Source organism: Corticium candelabrum, chromosome 1, assembly GCF_963422355.1.
Source record: "Corticium candelabrum chromosome 1, ooCorCand1.1, whole genome shotgun sequence".
In the NCBI taxonomy this organism is placed as follows: domain Eukaryota; kingdom Metazoa; phylum Porifera; class Homoscleromorpha; order Homosclerophorida; family Plakinidae; genus Corticium; species Corticium candelabrum.
In genome coordinates, this window is record NC_085085.1 from 3,440,373 (window position 1) to 3,459,477 (window position 19,105).

General features: G+C 42.1%; 6 protein-coding genes across 6 annotated transcripts; 3 read left to right on the forward strand and 3 right to left on the reverse strand.

The window, feature by feature from the left end:
• Positions 1-1,371: 1,371 nt before the first annotated feature.
• LOC134178676 (uncharacterized) lies at positions 1,372-6,727 on the reverse strand. Its single transcript, XM_062645563.1, has 4 exons — positions 6,590-6,727; positions 6,274-6,526; positions 1,728-1,990; positions 1,372-1,664 (listed from the first exon to the last, which is right to left on the reverse strand). Exons 1-4 carry the CDS (start codon positions 6,674-6,676, stop codon positions 1,557-1,559), a joined length of 711 nt encoding a protein of 236 aa, XP_062501547.1. The 5' UTR covers positions 6,677-6,727; the 3' UTR covers positions 1,372-1,556.
• On the forward strand, positions 6,715-10,758 carry LOC134178665 (sperm microtubule associated protein 2-like). Its single transcript, XM_062645553.1, has 7 exons — positions 6,715-6,842; positions 6,934-6,973; positions 7,037-7,099; positions 8,271-8,402; positions 8,877-9,014; positions 9,198-9,453; positions 10,355-10,758. The coding sequence occupies exons 1-7, from the start codon at positions 6,827-6,829 to the stop codon at positions 10,646-10,648; spliced, it is 939 nt and encodes a 312-aa protein (XP_062501537.1). The 5' UTR covers positions 6,715-6,826; the 3' UTR covers positions 10,649-10,758.
• Positions 10,758-11,530, reverse strand: LOC134178687 (large ribosomal subunit protein bL35m-like). The gene is made up of 2 exons (XM_062645574.1): positions 11,481-11,530; positions 10,758-11,419 (listed from the first exon to the last, which is right to left on the reverse strand). Exons 1-2 carry the CDS (start codon positions 11,515-11,517, stop codon positions 10,989-10,991), a joined length of 468 nt encoding a protein of 155 aa, XP_062501558.1. The 5' UTR covers positions 11,518-11,530; the 3' UTR covers positions 10,758-10,988.
• On the forward strand, positions 11,531-12,120 carry LOC134178706 (HIG1 domain family member 2A, mitochondrial-like). The gene is made up of 2 exons (XM_062645594.1): positions 11,531-11,666; positions 11,725-12,120. Exons 1-2 carry the CDS (start codon positions 11,546-11,548, stop codon positions 11,904-11,906), a joined length of 303 nt encoding a protein of 100 aa, XP_062501578.1. The 5' UTR covers positions 11,531-11,545; the 3' UTR covers positions 11,907-12,120.
• Positions 12,121-12,995: 875 nt separating this feature from the next.
• Positions 12,996-13,866, reverse strand: LOC134178696 (U7 snRNA-associated Sm-like protein LSm10). Its single transcript, XM_062645582.1, has one exon. It carries the CDS (start codon positions 13,584-13,586, stop codon positions 13,218-13,220), a length of 369 nt encoding a protein of 122 aa, XP_062501566.1. The 5' UTR covers positions 13,587-13,866; the 3' UTR covers positions 12,996-13,217.
• Positions 13,867-14,593: 727 nt separating this feature from the next.
• On the forward strand, positions 14,594-16,416 carry LOC134178655 (N-acetylglucosamine-6-sulfatase-like). The gene has a single exon (XM_062645543.1). It carries the CDS (start codon positions 14,598-14,600, stop codon positions 16,263-16,265), a length of 1,668 nt encoding a protein of 555 aa, XP_062501527.1. The 5' UTR covers positions 14,594-14,597; the 3' UTR covers positions 16,266-16,416.
• Positions 16,417-19,105: the final 2,689 nt, after the last annotated feature.

Genomic DNA, 19,105 nt, shown 5'->3' on the forward strand with positions numbered 1-19,105 from the left:
CGAGGTGCGCATGCGCTAGGGTTACAGTAGCGTGGTCCGTGGACCATTGAACGGCCGAATAGATGACCAATTGCAATGCAGCGCATGCGCTCCATTGTTATCGCTGGGTCAACGAGGATAAATACAGTAGTACATACAGTCGGTCGGTTGTCACTAGAGGACTACTGTACCCTTAGCCCTGATATCCGGGCCTCCGGTTATTACTACAGCAATAACCGGTACAGTAACACAATTTGAGGGCCCGCTATCCAAAGGCGGCGTTCAGCTGCATACATGAGATATGAAAAGGCATGCACAGGCATCACATGTACAAAGCATATTCACCTCTGGCATCCTTGTTACAGATACCATTGACGCCTAACTATAGCATCCCAAGCATACAGCAAGCAAGCAAGAAGAATTAATTGAGGGCCTGACCAAAAGTAGATGTCTGATTTCTCTCTGTTGTTTCAACCTTGGTCTGCTACAGTCTATGTATGTACACTCATTATGCAAAGGTGGTCTACACTATAGTCTACATATCTCTAGTACTTTCATTGCATGCATGCAACTAAGCATTGCAATGTATTGTTTTAGAGGTGATCACTAAAGGCCATTGGAAGTTTGTTGTTCCAAGCTGCCATGGCATTTCAGTTGAAGGACATGTTTACAATATCTCCTTGATTTATACTCCAGTTTTTTTCTCCTTGTTTAATCTCCCATTTCCCGCAGTGTTTCAGCCCCAAGCTTTCTATCCCCAGTTTCTTACTTCCACAGTTTTCATTCTTTCGCAGTCTTCGTACTAAGTATTTATCTCCATATGTTTTAATTAGAGTTTGTCTCACAATTGTTTTATCCCATTTTCTATTTGTTCTGTGACTATCAGTTTATCGACTTCATGACATTCTAGAGGTAGTTCTTGGTCTAAAGATACAGTGATTGACTACAATTGAGGTTTGCCCTAATGACCCAAAAGTTCAATGCAAACACACACACACAGTGACACAAACAAATACACACACAAAACACACACAGTGGCACACACAAACACACACAGTGGCACACACAAACATACACAGTGACACACACACACACACACACACACACACACACACACACACACACACACACACACACACACTGACACACACACACACACACACACACACACACACACACACACACACACACACACACACAGACACAAAACAGGCACACACAGTGACACACACACACAGGCTCATAGAGTGACAAACACAGGCACACACAATGACACACACACACACACACACACACACACACACACACACACACACACACACACACACACAGGCACGCACACACACACACACACACACACACACACACACACACACACACTTGCAAATTACAGACAGTTTGCAAATTGTGCACAGTTACTGTATGATACGATACAGTCTGACAACCACACCTGTAGCACTCTGTGAAAATATACCCAAGCTACTCACTATTGCAACACACTGAGACCGACAAACAAACATCGTGTCAACAAGCTTATAAAATTGAGTCAATCTTATTGACACATCACACTATACCTTCTACTCACTTTCACACAAAGAGATTATAAGTTGCTTAATCTGTACGATTCCCTGAAATTCAGACACCCCAGTTTCGTCATCCGCAGGAGGGACCTGACTGCTCGCCAACTGATTGTACAAAAACGATACACACAATGTGTTTTGCAAATATTTTAAGCAAACGGTTTCTACCTGGACTGTCCTCGTCTTCAGAATTTCAGCTAGTCTAAACTGTTCTGTAAGCTCCTCTGGTCTCTTAGCTCCGTCGATATCTTGCTTGTTGAAGACAATAAGAAGTGGAACGTTAGTAAGCTGCTCATCACCCAGAAGTGACCAAAGAGTATTGGCTGACTCATCGAACCGCTTGCTATCGATTGAATCGACAACGTACACTAAAAGAGATGTGTTGCCGAGGAAACGAGGCCAATGCTGACGATAAGCTTGTCCGCCACCAACTAGAATGAACACAGTAGTTGGTTTGTTTGTTGCCAACTGTTGTGCAATAGCGTACAATGAGCACGAGTGTATTTGCGTCCACACACACACACACACACACACACACACACACACACACACACACACACACACACACACACACACACACACACACACACACACACACACACACAATGCACACACACAGACGCATGCAAATGGAAAACGGATAAGGAGCTGCCGTTAAACAGTAATGCCCCCAGTCAGATGGCTGGGTTCCTGCGCACTAACCAGGAGCTGTGGGCCGTGCTAAGTAATCTCCTGAAACCTGGCCAGGTGCTCGAAGGAGCACCAACTGCAATGCCAACTGTGGTGTGGGCACCCAAAGTCCCACCTGGACCCGAGTAGCTGATGGACTTCGTTGCAGTCTGACGCCTTTGCCACCCCAGTCAAAGACCAGGTACTCCTTTATACTCCTGAGTCAAGAGAGGCAATTGTGTGTAAGTTTCTTGCCCAAGGAAATTATGCCATAGCTTGCAATCACCGTGACTTAAACTTGCAACCCTGCAAGGTCCCGGATGTTTCCATTCTCCAAACGCACTCTCTAACCAATTGAGCCACAGCACCACACATGCACGTGCACACAAACACACACACACACCACGTGCACACACACACACACACACACACACACACACACACACACACACACACAGAGACACACACGTGTGCACACACACACACACGCACACACAAATGGACAAATTTTAAGCCCTCCACATCTTTCGACATCAACCTTGAGGTCAGTTGCAGAGATAGCTCCCCCTGCCTCTAGAGACAGGGCCTCCATGCGCTACGTGGAGTGTTGGGGCCAGCGCTTCAATCCACCTGGAGCTTGGCCAGAGTCATCCAGGGGCACTGACAATGGCGCAGCTCTGGGACTGACACCAAGGTCCACAATTACCCGTCTGCTGCATGATGTTGCTGCCAAGCCATCGGTCTTGTCCACCTCAGTCAATGACCAGGTACCCATTTATACTCCTGAGTCGAGAAAAGCAAGTGTGGGTGAGTTTCTTGCTCAAGGAAACTGCGAAAGTGTCGCCTCCACCAGGATCGAACTTCCAACCCTTATCACGGAATACAAGATCCCAGATGTCATCACCAATGCTCTACCATCTGCTCCACCGAGCACACACACACACACACACACACACACACACACACACACACACACGCACAAGTTATTGCAAAAGACTCATTTAGATTGTTGTGGAAACTTGAAAAGCCGTGTGTTCAACAATAATGTACCAACAAAACACCCTAACCTCTCATTTACTTATTCATTGGGTCACTGTCTGACCGCCTTGTCGGTCCGTGACACTTCCTGCTATTTTAATTTTGTTTTCAAATTTTATTTTCAAAATTTTATTTCCAATTTTTATACTTTACTTTGAAAAATAATTAAAATCACTGACTAAAAATTTAAAAAATTAGAAAAAGAATAAAAATAATTTAAAATTAAATTTGAAATTAAAATGGCCAAAATAGTCACAAACCCTTGTCCTCAACTTGGTCACTACATGTACACATGCACTCGAAGGGCACTATATAAGCATATAAAAATTGGTCCGTCCTAACACAAGCTGAAAGTCGTAGTTAATCACATGATACATCAAGAAGTGTACTTGGTAACAAATTGCCACGAATAGTTTTCCGTAATCACCACTTGAGCTTAGCACCAAGAGCTATAGACTCGTGTGTACAGAGAATATATGACGTTCTGCTTCCAAATCGTTCTGTTCAAAATATTCAAACTAAGTGACTAAACGTGGCCTGTTGGAAATTAAAACTCAATAATTGTTGTATACACAGCATCACATCTAATCTTGCTATATCACATTCTATCCAATTAGCACATGTTGAACTTCATTTTTATGTGTCACAGTTTCTAGCCTTTTTCACACGAGCTTCTTTTCAAACCGAGCCGTTTGGAGCCGAGACAGCCCATGCCAGACAGCCTAGCCAACGTCTGTTCATACGGTGTTCCGACAAGTGATTCAGCTCACTTAGCAGGGTGTGTCTCTTGCTAAGCATGCTAACTATGTACGATCATGTGTGCATTAGAAATGCCCGCGCTACCTTTCCTTGATTGTGGATTGGCTACAGGCTGCCATCGTTCTCCTTAATTAATGGCATTACAACAATCAAATGGTGAGATATGTCGAGAAGATTGGTTGTATCGCTAAAAGTATGATGTTGCCAGAGAGAGAGAGAGAGAGTCTGGCTACATGAGTATTACTGAGCAAGACCATAATACAGCTGCCGTTTGGCTTGGTTACCGTTCACACGGTGAATGTGAGCCGAGCCAAACAGTGCAGTGGTAGGCCATTCTGGGGTGAGCCATTCCAACAAGGCTCTGGTCGGCTCGACCTGCATTCACACAATCTTTCAAAAGCGACCTGACCAGTGCTGAACTGTGTTGGCTTGTGCTTGTGTGAACGGGCTATTATACAGAGGAGAGGGTATAGAAAATATATTACTTTTAAGTTAGTTAGCAACTATAGACAGAGCGTAGGACGGCACACAGTCTGCATGGCCGCACAGGTTTTCAAAAGGTTGACTTTGGTGTTCGTCCATCACAAAAACTGCCACTTCACATCTTGGTGTTAGGTAATTAAATAAGTAATATATTTTTCAAGACCGTAATGTGCATACAGAGACAGTACACTTCCTCGTTACTTTGTCTGTTACTTTTGAAATGCTGTGAGAACAAGTTGTAACATACATGTTAGTATCAACGAAACAGAAAGGTAACCCCTGACAAGGGTGTTACCTAGGCCACACCCATATAACATACGTGCTAGGCCCCATAGGTTCAATTCAGCTCCTACAGTTGCTGGACTTAGTACTCACTAAAACATGCCTGACCACGGAGACTGCATAGCATAAGTATCAGAATGTAAAAACACATGAAAAAAATTGACCAATTCCTACAATCATATTTCTTCAAGTTGGTTGATATCAAATTACATAAAACAACAGATACACAACTGTATCCAAATTATAAGCCGTGTAGGTTAAATTTGGCTCCTACAGCTGATGGACTTAGTACTCACTAAAACATGTCTGGCCATGGAGACAGCATGGCATAAGTAGGTTCTTACACATAATCAGCATGTAAACACACATGCAAAAAAATTGACCAATTCCTACTACAGTAGGACACCACTTATCCTACGGCATGGGACCAAAAGGACGTCAGATAACTGAAACATTGGATTTTGAAAAACCACTGCAGAATACTTAAAGAAGCTCAACATCTAATTGTACATGTAACAACTAATACAGTACAACTTCTTTGACTAGGGAGAACACTAATGGGAACTGTCAAGACTTAAAGGAGAACTCTCACCAAATACTAAAACTTGTTGAAAGAAAGATGCAAGGCCTGGTATCTTCCTGCAGGAAACCTACGGTCCAAACAGCCACAGAAGCAGAGAATCGGCAATGAGTTTTTCAGACGATTCCCTGTATGTACGCAAAGTCTTCCTCTCTCGAAGCAACTACTTTAGGCTTCGGTTAATAAATCACAACTTGACACCATGTCTCACAATCCTTACCTTGAAATGTGCACAGATATCGGTCTTCCTTGCTAACCAACAATCAGAGTTACGCATATGCCACATACAGGTACTAAACACGCCTACGCAGATAATTTCAATGCTTTATTTCTTCGTTACGGTAAACTTCTGCAGTAAACGGTTGCAAAGGGTTGTGTCATGAAGTGACAGCTTTCATCTGAGAGATAGTTGATTTGGTGAGAGTTCTCCTTTAAAGTAACAACTTATCTTAGTCTGGACCAATGCTTTCACTCTTCTAACTGTAGTTTTCATCAGCAGCTCATTCAGTAGGACCATTGTGCTTACTGAAACTTCAGGTTGTTCTTCCTGGTACTGAAGAACCGTTTCTAGAGCTTCACATTTAATTTGATGACACATGGATCACGGATACAGTACTGTACGCACAGGAATCGTATATCCTAGCGTGTACACAGTCTCACAGTTCAGACAAGCCAAGCACGGTCGGATAATCCATGCTGTCGGATAACTGAGTGTCGGATAAGTGGTGTCCTACTGTATCATATTTCTTCAAGTTGGTTGATATCAAATTACATAAAAACAACAAACACACAATTGTATCCAAAATTCTAGTGCCAACATGAATACGCAAATTGGTAGTCTGATATCGATTGACAGATTCCTGAGTGTCTACCAATTTGCGTATTCTGCACAATGTGTCGAACCTTCCCACAGATTCCAAGTGGCTTCTTCCATGTTCATATTAATTACATTAAACCCTTCAGTCACGGGAATGCTCGACGACAGTTTCTGTCCGGCCAGTGCAGCCATCAGACTGCTCTTCCCAGCTCCGTCTAGTCCCAAGATCACAATGCGGTGCTCGGACGGCACCACGTCCTCATGATCGTCGGACTCCGATTCTACGTCCTCCTCATCTCTATCCGGGTCTTTGCTACTATGTTCAGTCGATTTCCACGACTAGACAGGAGACAAAGAGGTGACACGTTAAAGTGACACGACAAACAAAAAATATGAACGTACCTTGTATATAAAGTACGCTCCAGCCGCAACAGCAGCGCCTCCAAACGCTACAGTCAAAACTTTCCTAACAACAGCGGAATCACTCATTGCAATACGGGATATCTAAAGAACATCCGGGATACTTTGCACGGTACCCACCCAGTCATCCCTAGCAACGAGCAGGTCGCGAGGACGCCGTTCTCCTTGTGAAGACCAGGCGCGTAATTCGGTCAACGCGAGGCGTCGCTCACCAACGACATGGCCGGGACGCAAGGTAAGAGTACGAATAACGATCGACGAGTAGAGAATCCCAGCGTTCGGGACGCCGGATGTGTCACGTGGTCAACACCATGTTTCTGTCACAGTTGCTCCACACACCGCATTCAACACGATGGGAGGAAAACGGTAGCGCAATGTTCGTTTGGTTGTCTCTTATTTTGCAGTTCGATTTTTCTTATTTTTTTGCAGCTCGCGAATCATGACTCTCGCCTCTCCCAAACTAACTAAGGCAACCTACTGGACAAGCTTCGGGTATGCAAACCGATAGATATCAATGTTTGTTAATTATTGTTTTGGCGTGCTGCCAGATTGATTAACATTTAATAAATGAAGTAAAGTATTTTGTATTCAATAATTGATTTTTAATTAATTTTTAAATAAATTGAAATTGTATTAATATTTAATTAATATTTTTATTATAATTAAATTGTTGTATTAATATTTAATTATTATATTTATTATAATTAAATTATTATAATAATATTTAATTATTATATTTATCATAATTAAATTATTGTATTAATATTTAATTATTATTTTTATTATAATTAAATTATTGTATTAATATTTAATTATTATATTTATTATAATTAAATTATTATATTAATATTTAATTATTATATTTATCATAATTAAATTATTGTATTAATATTTAATTATTATTTTTATTATAATTAAATTATTGTATTAATATTTAATTATTATATTTATTATAATTAAATTATTATATTAATATTTAATTATTATATTTATCATAATTAAATTATTGTATTAATATTTAATTATTATTTTTATTATAATTAAATTATTGTATTGATGTCTAATTAATATGTGAAATAAAGTTATTGTACTATTATCTAATTTATATTTTTAATGATTTTAATTTAATTAAAAATTAAAGTTATAGTATTAATATTAACATTGGCAAGAAACATGCCGAGAAGTCGGCGAAGTACAGCAACTAGCGAGTGGAGATAAGCTGCACGTGGCATTGTCGAACACTGGTGGTTCCGGTGGTCTTGGAAGCTTTGGGCACAGTGCATGCAGGTATTGCAGGGTGGCTGGACATTATTCCAGGTCATCACAACCTGCAGCACTTACAGAAAACAGTGCTTCTGGGATCTACTTGGATCCTTCGTAAAGTCATGTCTTCTTTCTAAACAGCCGTGATGGTCTAAGTACTTCTGAAGCAGGGTTTGCTTCCGGTACTTGTAATAGACTTTACAAACCAGACTGATCTGGTTGAGCACGACACAATATTAATTAATTTTTTAATATGTAATTAAAATAGTTATTCTATTGATACTTAATAAATTAAATAAAATTTTGTCAATATCAATTTATTTTTAATTTAATTAAATGTTAGTGTGTTAATATTAATTATTTAATTGTTATTGATATTTAATTGATGCTTAATTTTCAGGCCAAATCTTGTGTGGGGTAATCAAGATCCAATGTGGCCGCTTTCTCGTTATGCACTGAAGGCAAGAACAAAACCTCGTCTACTCCAGCTATCTCAACCAAAACTTAATTTTCAGGATGAATCTAAGCTTATGTAAGTGTGTGTGTGTGTGTGTGTGTGTGTGTGTGTGTGTGTGTGTGTGTGTGTGTGTGTGTGTGTGTGTGTGTGTGTGTGTGTGTGTGTGTGTGTGTGTGTGTGTGTGTGTGTGTGTGTGTGTGTGTGTGTGTGTGTGTGTGTGTGTGTGTGTGTGTGTGTGTGTGTGTGTGTGTGTGTGTGTGTGTGTGTGTGTGTGTGTGTGTGTGTGTGTGTGTGTGTGTGTGTGTGTGTGTGTGTGTGTGTGTGTGTGTGTGTGTGTGTGTGTGTGTGTGTGTGTGTGTGTGTGTGTGTGTGTGTGTGTGTGTGTGTGTGTGTGTGTGTGTGTGTGTGTGTGTGTGTGTGTGTGTGTGTGTGTGTGTGTGTGTGTGTGTGTGTGTGTGTGTGTGTGTGTGTGTGTGTGTGTGTGTGTGTGTGTGTGTGTGTGTGTGTGTGTGTGTGTAACAATTGAATGACATGGTATCTGTGCACTAGACCACAGTATGTATTCAGTTGTGGAAGAGAATCTGTCCTGTGGAGTGTCAGTCCAGCAGCAGCAAAGGGAAAAGCAAGCACTCGTGTATTACAGTTGTCAATGCCTAAAACAGATCATTCTGATAGCAATGCACACAGGTGGAGCAATGCAGCAATGATGAACTGATAGTTGCACACACACACACACACACACACACACACACACACACACACACACACACACACACACACACACACACACACGCACACACACACACGCACACACACACACACACACACACACACACACACACACACTGTACTTTCTTCTCTGTTGTCTAGACCTCAGTGTATCTTCAGCTGTGGTCGATCTAGTCCTATCTGGGACACGAGTGAAGCTGCTAGAAATTGCAGCGATAGAGACCACACCCTCCGGCTGTCGACACCAAAATCCTGGCACCGAGATTATCTTCCGATTCGGGAAGCACAATGGGCAGTGAGCAAACCAGCTCAAGAAGCGATACCGAGGGAACACACAGAGTTGCTGTCTCAACCGAAGCAGAGATTGGATGGCCTGGTTAGAGATCCAGAATGGAAGGTAACGTAAAACTGACTGATGTCATTGTTGTTAACACTTTAGTAGTTGTTATGTCAACCAGTGACTGACGACTCACGCCAGTTATGTTGAGTAGCTAAACTATTGTTTCACTTTCCATACGCTGTCTTTATCGTGAGTTTCATTGCTGTATGGCCTTTCCATCTCTACAGCATTTGTGGTCAATTGTCTGTAACTTGCAGATGGGCAGGTTCCATGCAAAGAAACCAAAGATGGTTTTGGTATACATTGGTATCTCACCCACTAGTAGCCACTGCAACATGACTGTGTCTGACATTCACACACACACACACACACACACACACACACACACACACACACACACACACACACACACACACACACACACACACACACAACACATTGACCTTGATTCCACCATACCCACTATGGGTTTTGGCAACGCAGCATAATAGACGTGCTCTATTCTGCGTTTAGTAGCAACATATGTTTTGAGTGACCAGCTTGCTAGGCTAGCACACCCTAGACTCTCACAATCTTCAACTTGCCGGAGGTTAAAGTTAGCATGTATGAAATACAAAGTCCCATGGGGTACCCTCTTGGAGGGTTTAGTGGGGACTTTTCCCCACCACACACCCACTCCACCCCCTAACTCTCCCCCACTTCCCCCCCAATCACCCCCTCACCTACCCCCACTCCACCCCACCCCCCACCCCCACCCCACCCCACCCCCCACCCCCACCCCACCCCACCCCCCACCCCCACCCCACCCCACCCCCCACCCCCACCCCACCCCACCCCACACACACACACTAGTTGCAGCATAATACCAAGTCGCATTGGCCTTTACACTAAGTACATGTCATCAAGTGCTAACCCACATGGTGCACACACAGACAAATGAACGACGTCTTGTTTATAGGTGAGTCGTTCAGCTATGGTTGCTATCCCTTCCGAGAGACTGAGTGAGCTCAGCAAATCAAAAGGAGTGACCGACGGTTATGAACCATGCCGCGACGTCGCCTGGATGGTCTCGGGAGCGGCACGGCGTGCAGTCGCCAGCGAGCGTCTAACCGATCTGGCAAAGCCGATCGTCCGAGAGACAATGGACCATGTACAATTCAATCCGGATGCATTCAATGTGAGCGAGGCAGCAAAGAAAGCTAGATGCTCTGCTCGAATCGCCGAATTGGCTCAACCAGTTACAAGAAACTAGAGCCAGGAAAGAGACTATGACTATGAATATGAGACACTTATAATCAATTATTAGTATGTATCCTTGGAGTCGACCTTATAACACATATATTATTATATATACAACTTAGACTCGTGCCCAGTTCTCCTACTCCACGTGCGCTAGCTGTCACGTGTGCACACGTTACGAGACTTTGGCTACATCGCGTGGGCTAGCTGTCGCGTGTTTCATTTGCTACACCACGCGCGCTAGCTATCACGTGTGCATGCGTCCATGTGGTTTCACACGTGTCATTGGCTTGATGTACACTGTACTGGGCACGAGTCTATAGAATTTTAGTACATACAATTATAGTCTATACCTATCTATTGCTTAGCATCTTGTTCAATAGCTTTAGCTGTGGATCTGTCACGAACACTCCCTTCTTGTTCTTCTTTCTCTGCTTCCGGTTCTTCCTCAGCGAGTAGTGATGACAGTTCGCTCGCCAGCGCTTCAGTTTGCCGTGTGCCGTCCGCTTGAATCTCTTCACAACGGCCTTGACAGACTTCATCTTGCCTTTGTTCTTGCTGTATCTCACGACACCGCGTCGAGTCAAAAAGCCGGTAATGAGTGAGCTCTGTGTTGCCCCATGAAACGCCAGTGTCGCTCTCCCGGATGATAGAGTGCTTGTGGATCTACTGTGAAAGTCTAGTAGTCGTGGTTTGTCGAGTAGACGGCTGGAAAGTCTAGATGTAGTAGAAATCAATCTGGATTCATTTTCGCAACAACGAAATCGTGGATAGACAACGAAATCTAATACAACGGTAGTTCAATTAGCATACACCAACATGGAAATAATATAGAGAACGATTACATCTCGCAAGTTGAGTTCCAAACCGTCTCCAAGCCATAAATAGTGCGCATGCGTGTAGTGCTAAAATGGCTGACCGACCAACTATTGTAGATTTGGATCTTCCATCGTGGACACCGCCTCCTCCTCCGGAGACGACCAAGCAGAGGTTAATACGCAGGATAAAAGAGAATCCCTTCGTTCCAATGGGTAAGTTACTCTTTAGTCACGTGACCTCCCTGTTTCTCTACCTTCTGATTACGTTTAGGGCTTTTGGGGACGGTGGCGGCGTTGACGTACGGATTGGCGTCGTTCAAACGAGGTCGTGTGCAGATGTCGCAGTACATGATGAGGGTTCGCGTTCTTGCTCAAGGAGCAACAGTACTAGCCATTTTGATTGGTGTCGGTCTCAGTGCTGTGAAAAGACCGAAAACAATCAAACCTAATTAGACATTAGATTTGTAAGATAACGTAAAAGTCATAACTCAGTGTGCAAACTTTGTTCATTAAATTTTGGATGGAAAATTGCATCGACGACGACCTGTGACAGCATATATATTGTAACTATCAGTTGCAGATGTACTGTATATATAAACTAAGATATAGACGTACTGTATATTTGTTGTCTATTTTTCTGTTAGGAGTACAGTGTGTCCATGTCTATTTGCTGGTCTAGTTTTTTTTCTGTACCACTTGTGTTTGCTTCTCGGTTGTTCAGACTCTCGTATGTATTCTAAGGCGTTGCATTAGGTATCGAGCATTACTGTGAAGATCAAACGTGAGTGACAAGACTTAGAGAACAAATGCAAGGTTAGTAAAGCATAAAATCTACTAGCAGGCAGACAGTCTGTGATTTCTGTCCAGTATGAAGCAAAAGCCAATGTGCAACTGCAAGACTAATATTAACACAAAATAAATATTTGTGCTCCACTTTAATTATAAGTGTCAGGGGTAGCCAACTGGCACTATACTGCCACAAGTGGCACCATTGGCTGGTCTTGGGCACCAATAATAGCAGATTTGCCACCTAGGCTTGAAGTCATTCAAGCAGATGGTGACATCACAACTGTGACTAGAGAGCTGTGATTCTGTGAACACGAGACATCATGAATGTCAATCACAGCTGTATAACATTGTATGTATAAATGTATATGTACTGTATGTTTGTATGTACGTACTATGGTATATATTGTGTAGGCACTAGCGTAGGTAGCCTCAAACCAGTCTCATGCAGATGTGGGCACGTGGACATGTCATGTCCATTCCGTACCAGGATGTGTTATTGGTGCCACACCAAAGCATCAGCTTTATCCGAACTTGACCATGTACCCTGTGTGTATACACAGGTTTGTCACCCTATCTGTAGTGGTACCCAAAGATTCCCACAGCAAAATAATAAATTAATGTGGGCATGACTGACTATGATATTGATATATAAACAGCAACTTCCCAAAGGAAATGATCCGATATGCTGATGGTCTATCAGACTATGGTGACCACGATCAAAGACAGCCTCTCACCCAGTTACTTAGTTGGGATTAATATTCTCCAAGCTAGGTGCCACAATTTTTGAAGCCTGATGTCACAATTGACACAATCACCATGGCAACAATAACTCTGGTCAAGTGTTTATAGTCCATAGATCAACATATATGTCTAGAGCTGAGAAGCCATGCATTTTCTATTATTATTAATTACCTGAAAAAATCTGGTTACAGATAAATAGTCATTCTCAACGCAATTTGTGTTCCTGGATGTGGGCTAGTGACGCCGTATTGCTCTACTTCGGCCTCGACCTCGAGTTCGTCGCCTCGCTTCGCTCGGTTTTCTAGTCGTCAGTTCGCTTATTTGTTTCCGAATGGCCTGCATTATGTCGATGTCTTCGGGAATGTGAACGTATCGTATCTGACGGCCTTGAATGAATGCATCCTGTAATTCCAGTTTTGTCCCATCGGGTGTGTTGAAGGTTGCAGATGCTAGAGCAACGTTCATCATGCCGTCAACGTGAACGACACGCCCATCGATAGAGGTCTCGTTCCGCAGCTCAATCGTTGTATTACGGCCTTCTAAGGCTTGTAGAAGGCAGACTAGAGTCCGTCTGGACTGCTGTCTTTCTTCTACATCCTGCATGTGGTCAGAACACGTCCTCCTTAGCGTGCGCTACAACATCCACGGCTCTGGGGCCAGGCCTGGCTCTGGACCGTGTGTCTCAAAACAGTCTCTAGTAGAAAAGACCAGTATGTCTCTTTATTTGTCTGTCTATAAGTTTCTTGATACGGTGTTGATGTGGATTTGATCTCCTGGATATTCTGAGTCGCGTGATTTATATGTTCTGCAAACCCGTATGTGCGACCATTGCTCTTGCTCTTGTTTGAGAGACAATTGGATTGACAATTGCCACTGGAACGTGGCGAAGGTATGTGCTGTATTTTATTTTAGTTATTTGTTATTAATAAATTATTTTGTATTGTAAAGTGTTTGATTTTGTTTGAGCGTATTCAATGGTCAAGATTGAAGGTTAGTACCTACTTTCTAAACACTGTTTAGTAATAAATAAATAAATAAATAAATAAATTTGGCAATAATAAATGATTTATAAGCAAGGTGACTGCACACAACACTGACTAAATTAAAGGCTACCTGTACTGTTTGGCCTATAGTACAGTATGTTAGACGATTTGTTGGTCTATCTTGATAAATGGTATATATGCTCAATGATATTGAGGATGTTCTTAAAGTTAATGTTGGTATAGGCCTAGGGTTAGGGTTAGGGTTAGGAAGAGAACATTATGTTACAGGTGAGGATTGAATGATGAAATATCAACCAAACTAGCACGTGGCGGAGGCTGTAGCGAGTGCTGTGACCAGATACTTATTTTTGAGTACAATATAACACTGATCTTTAATTAATTAATTAATATAACTAACCAATCTTGACTCTGTAGCAAGTGACACTTACCTCACGTGACTGCTTGAATGGTTTGCAAGCAGCAGACGTTGCAATACAAGGTCCGGGGCCGCTCTAACTCTGTACCAAGTACTACAGTGTAGTTATTCTACATGAACAAGGCGCTTCCCAACATAGGCGTGGACAATCCGGGAACTAACTTGTAAAGAGCTAGGTAGGCGTGGTTTAGCGTTATGCAGGTGTTTCTCTGCTTGTTTGTCTATTCCATTATCAATTTGGGCTATTGTGCAACCAAGCCTAACATTATCTTTTTGCTTACGGATGATCAAGATGTGACAGCGCAGTCTCTAGACTACATGCCATTTCTTAATGAAATCCTGAGAGAGGGCGGCACCGAGTTTGTAAACTACTTTGTCCCGACAGGCCTCTGCTGCCCCAGTCGATCCACAATATTGTCAGGAGAATTCTGTCACAACACAAAGGTATGGGACAACGGTGATCTCAACAATAGCACGTTTCTCAGTGGAGGATTCGAAAAGTGGGTTAACGAGAGTTTGGAGGAGATGACGGTTGCAACAATTATGAAGGGTGCAGGCTATGAGACGTTCCTTTGTGGGAAGTATATCAATGGATATGGGGATAAACATGCTGATCACGTGCCTCCGGATTGGGATGTCTGGATTGGAATGACCGACACGAGCTACTTTGATCCACACTTTTCGATGAATGGTTCTCTTGTTAAAACAGGCAAAAAGACTTATCAGACTGATTACATCAGAGATAGATCATTGGAATTTCTCAAGGGAAGAAGTGACTCGAAGCCATTCTTTATGTATGTTGCACCATTTGCTCCTCATGCACCTGCCACTCCAGCTCCACGTCATGAAAAATTGTTTAGCAACAAGCAGGCACCTCGGTTTAATTCATTTAATCCTCCAGATGAAGTTCAGCATCAGAAGCCTTCATGGCTTGGACGACTGCCTAAGTTGACAGAAAAGCAAGTAGAAGGAGTTGACAACTTTTATCGCAACAGGCTACGTTCATTGCAAGCAGTCGATGAGATGTTGAAAAATATAACTGATATGTTGGACAAGCAAGGCATTCTTAACAACACTTACATTTTCTACATGGGAGACAATGGACAGCATCTTGGTGATTATCGGCTTCCCGGTGGTAAACGTCAGGGATATGACACAGACATCAGAGTACCATTTCTAGTGAGAGGCCCGGGTGTTCCACGTGGACTGAAGGTGCATGAAGTTGTGCAGAGTGTCGATCTGTTACCAACATGGGCAGATATTGCCAGTGCAGTCATTCCAGCAAATAAATCAGTTCACGTGGATGGAAAGAGTATCTCAGAGCTATTTCAACGTGGCACAGCAGATGAGAATGGTGTTAACGTATTTCGTTATGTCGGTTTGGCTGAGATGTTTGGCGGCTCATCAAACATGGGAAGTACCTACAAGGGATTACCAGGATTTGAGAAGAACAGATTTTGGAACAACACGTATCAAGGAATCAGGGTCATCAACGGTTCCGACTGGGCAGCTGGTGCAAACTGGTATTATGCTGAGTGGTGTACGGGAGAGAAGGAGTTCTATAATCTGACTGATGATCCACGTGAAATCAAAAACTTGGCTTTATCGCTGGATGCAGACCTGTCTGATAAGTTGTCTGCTATGCTACACAAAGTTGGGACATGTAGTGGAGAGGAGTGTCAACATCTGTCGCTGCCCGATAACTACAAAAGTATTGCTGATAGCTACACACTTCCCTGTCACAACCCACCAGATATGTCAACTAGTGTGGAAGAAATAGATGTCGGATTCCCTTTTTCTGACAGTGATGTTGTTCCTCATGGTTGGTCGTATGGTCACACTTGGGTTAAAGATTTGGATTGACACTTGTTTGCAGTTGTGACTGTTAGTGTTACTTGCACGTCAAGTTGTCAGTTTTGAACTCTTCTTTCCTTTTTTCTGCCCTGATTGCTTTGGTCTTACGAGATTTCTATATTGTTTAAAGGTTCTGAACTGTTGGTGTCAGTTTCTATATTTGAGAGTTCATTGCTAGTTATAGGGTTGTATAACTTTAATTAAGTTGTGTGATTATTAATTTAATCATTAGCAAATCAGATTAATTTAGCCCTATCTGGTGTTAGGCTAGCTTACTTAGCAGTGGCTGCATGCATGCATGCATTTACTTAATTAATGTGTCCAGCAGACTAAATATTGTTGTATTCACTGTAAAGAGGCGATATATAGCTATTAGGCACTGAAAGAAAAAGAAGAACAAGAACAGATTGTTTTGTTTATGATTTAAGTTAATTAAATAATGTTAAATATATCACGGCATTTTTCAGTTTTGTTTTGCTCATTACTGGGTGCTAGGATATATATGCCTGACAGATTGACTACCGAGGATGCCGCTGACATGAAAGTCTCATAAACTTTTTATTTATGGCTAACCGACTATAGATATTGCAGCTACTGAAACTAGTCTAACTGATAGAGTCTAAGAGCTGCAGATAAACAGTTAACAATGTATAGAGCATTTTGCAATCATTAATCTAAGAGTACTATACGTACCGATTTTTCAAGTCTTAACTTGGTCAATTTGTTGATATCAGTATCAATATATAAGTGGCATCGGAGACCGATTTGAGACCACAATTTTGGCACCGTCCATAAATCGGGCCGGCAACACTGACTAAAATTATTAGTGGTGATGATTTCGATGGTGGAGTCTTGCAGCTAGCCATTTTCATTATCTAGTAGGCCAATGTTCGATGCTCGACCACTAGTTTCTACACTGCCAATATTTCGGGTACTAAATGTGTAGTGGTTTAGTTCTACTATTGCCAAATGGCAGGAAGTCTGTATATACGAGCATGTAGGATTCTTGGACCGTTTAGATTTTAGTTGCAAATCAAAAATTGTAGTACGCGGTCTTCTAAATAATTAAAGTAGCTTTGGAAACGATTTAGAAGGTTTGCGGTTGGCATTTACAATTTCAGGAGATCAATAACGTCTTACAACTGGTATACATTGTAGTAGTATATCTGGGCTGCATGTATATATGAGCTGTTGTCATTGCAGTAGGTCTGTAATGGTGCATTTGCCATATCATGCAGGTGCTTGCTGAATAGTTCATGCACCAGACCACGCCCATAACCTAATTGACTAGAATGAGATGATTAGCTCTTTATGAAGAAAGAAAACGTCGAAAGAGGAACGTATCGAGGAGAACGAATTCTTGGCATAAAGAGAATGAAGATAGATCGTAACAGCAGAACATGTTCTTGCTTAGTGAATTCTAGAGAGGTGACAGTAAGGCTTGAAGAAGTCCGGATGGATCTGGGCAGTACAGTATTCAAGAAGCTCTAATGACAGTACAAAGTATTACCATACATGAAGACCCTTTAGATATGTAGGAGCTTTCTTTGCGTTGAATCAACAAGCACCTCGTCTTTCTCTTTCATAGAGATTTACAAATAGCGAATTTGTACGTTGTAGGGCTTGGCAGATTGAGAACTGACGTATACTTCTCAACTCGAGGCACTTGCTTTGCTAGATATCATTCGCATTTGCCACAGATCACATTGCGTGATTAAATAATATCATCACATTTTTAATTTCAGCATGTGCATATAGTGGATGTTACAGAGACGTCTAGACTCAAACGACGCGACAGCAACTAGCTAGAGTAGCTAAAAGCTAGAAACTAGCAGCTACTTTGAGTAAACTTACAACACACAGCAGCAGCATGCAGCACAGAGCAAACGTCAAAACAAACTACCTAACAAATAGTCATCTAGGTTGCATGCCGCAGCATGCACACTTGTCCAACAATTGCAAATCCCTTTGATTAGCGGATGAAGATGTGAAAGAGACCCCGATTTCTGCAAGCTCCGCTAAACAATGACTGGCGAGTGTGTGATTCAGCACGATCCCAGTCGTCTGGAGCAAGTAAGTGTCCACCATATGTACTTATCTCTGTAAACAACAATGGATGTTACCATTCAGCATCGCAAAACAAGGTTACATTCTAAACCTAACCATTCCAGACTTCTTTATCATAGGCACACCCCGAAGACACCGCTCCAGCAACTAGTGCACCTCGTTTCTGTCGAAATTTATTTTTACATTATCAAATATTACTTATTATGGTTGGGAGGCGTTATCAAGATAAATTACAGAGAGTCTGAGAGCTTCCCGAGAATAACTAGCGACGTCGAGGCTAATTATTGAGAAACAGCCAGAAGACGTGATCTCTGTAATTTATCACAATAACGACGAAACAACCGTTAGTTAGATTATTTGTTGTTTGATTATACTCAGACTGCTGACCATAACTTTTATTCAAATAGCGTGAGGAGTGTAGGATTTCATTGAAGTGTTTAAGGTTTTGATTCAGTGTTGACAGTTTGACAAGGAGGCACGCCGCGACGTGACGTGCTAACAACAATTAAGCCATGCAATGCATGGTTATCAATCGTTGTGTTTTCACGTTCTATATGGCTGTAGGTTCAGTTGGTTACTTCTAGTCACAGTAAATGTTTAAGTAGAAAAAGGTGAATGAGAGTGTTGCTTACTGTGTTTCTACCTGGTAACGCGTATTTGAAAATTACTTTCAATGATAATTTGAAGAATTCTACAAATTACAGCGACGATTTGCGTGACGTTTATTAACCGGTCACTAAACAGTTTGCAGTTGGGTTGTTAGGCTGGTTGTGCTTTATGAC

Excerpts from the sequence above, each read along its gene's own strand:
- LOC134178655 (XM_062645543.1), top strand. The coding sequence starts at position 14,598 with ATGCAGGTGTTTCTCTGCTTGTTTGTCTATTCCATTATCAATTTGGGC.
- LOC134178687 (XM_062645574.1), bottom strand. The coding sequence starts at position 11,517 with ATGGCTTGGAGACGGTTTGGAACTCAACTTGCGAGAT. Across the intron at positions 11,420-11,480 it reads TGGAACTCAACTTGCGAGAT|ATTTCGTTGTCTATCCACGA; the intron begins GTAATCGTTCTC and ends CCGTTGTATTAG.
- LOC134178706 (XM_062645594.1), top strand. The coding sequence starts at position 11,546 with ATGGCTGACCGACCAACTATTGTAGATTTGGATCTTCCATCGTGGACA. Across the intron at positions 11,667-11,724 it reads GAATCCCTTCGTTCCAATGG|GGCTTTTGGGGACGGTGGCG; the intron begins GTAAGTTACTCT and ends GATTACGTTTAG.
- LOC134178676 (XM_062645563.1), bottom strand. The coding sequence starts at position 6,676 with ATGAGTGATTCCGCTGTTGTTAGGAAAGTTTTGACTGTAGCGTTTGGA. Across the intron at positions 6,527-6,589 it reads GAGCGTACTTTATATACAAG|TCGTGGAAATCGACTGAACA; the intron begins GTACGTTCATAT and ends TCTCCTGTCTAG. Across the intron at positions 1,991-6,273 it reads CACTTGGAATCTGTGGGAAG|TTGGTGGCGGACAAGCTTAT; the intron begins GTTCGACACATT and ends TGTTCATTCTAG.
- LOC134178665 (XM_062645553.1), top strand. Across the intron at positions 7,100-8,270 it reads ACCTACTGGACAAGCTTCGG|GCCAAATCTTGTGTGGGGTA; the intron begins GTATGCAAACCG and ends CTTAATTTTCAG. Across the intron at positions 8,403-8,876 it reads CAGGATGAATCTAAGCTTAT|ACCACAGTATGTATTCAGTT; the intron begins GTAAGTGTGTGT and ends TCTGTGCACTAG.
- LOC134178696 (XM_062645582.1), bottom strand. The coding sequence starts at position 13,586 with ATGCAGGATGTAGAAGAAAGACAGCAGTCCAGACGGACTCTAGTCTGC.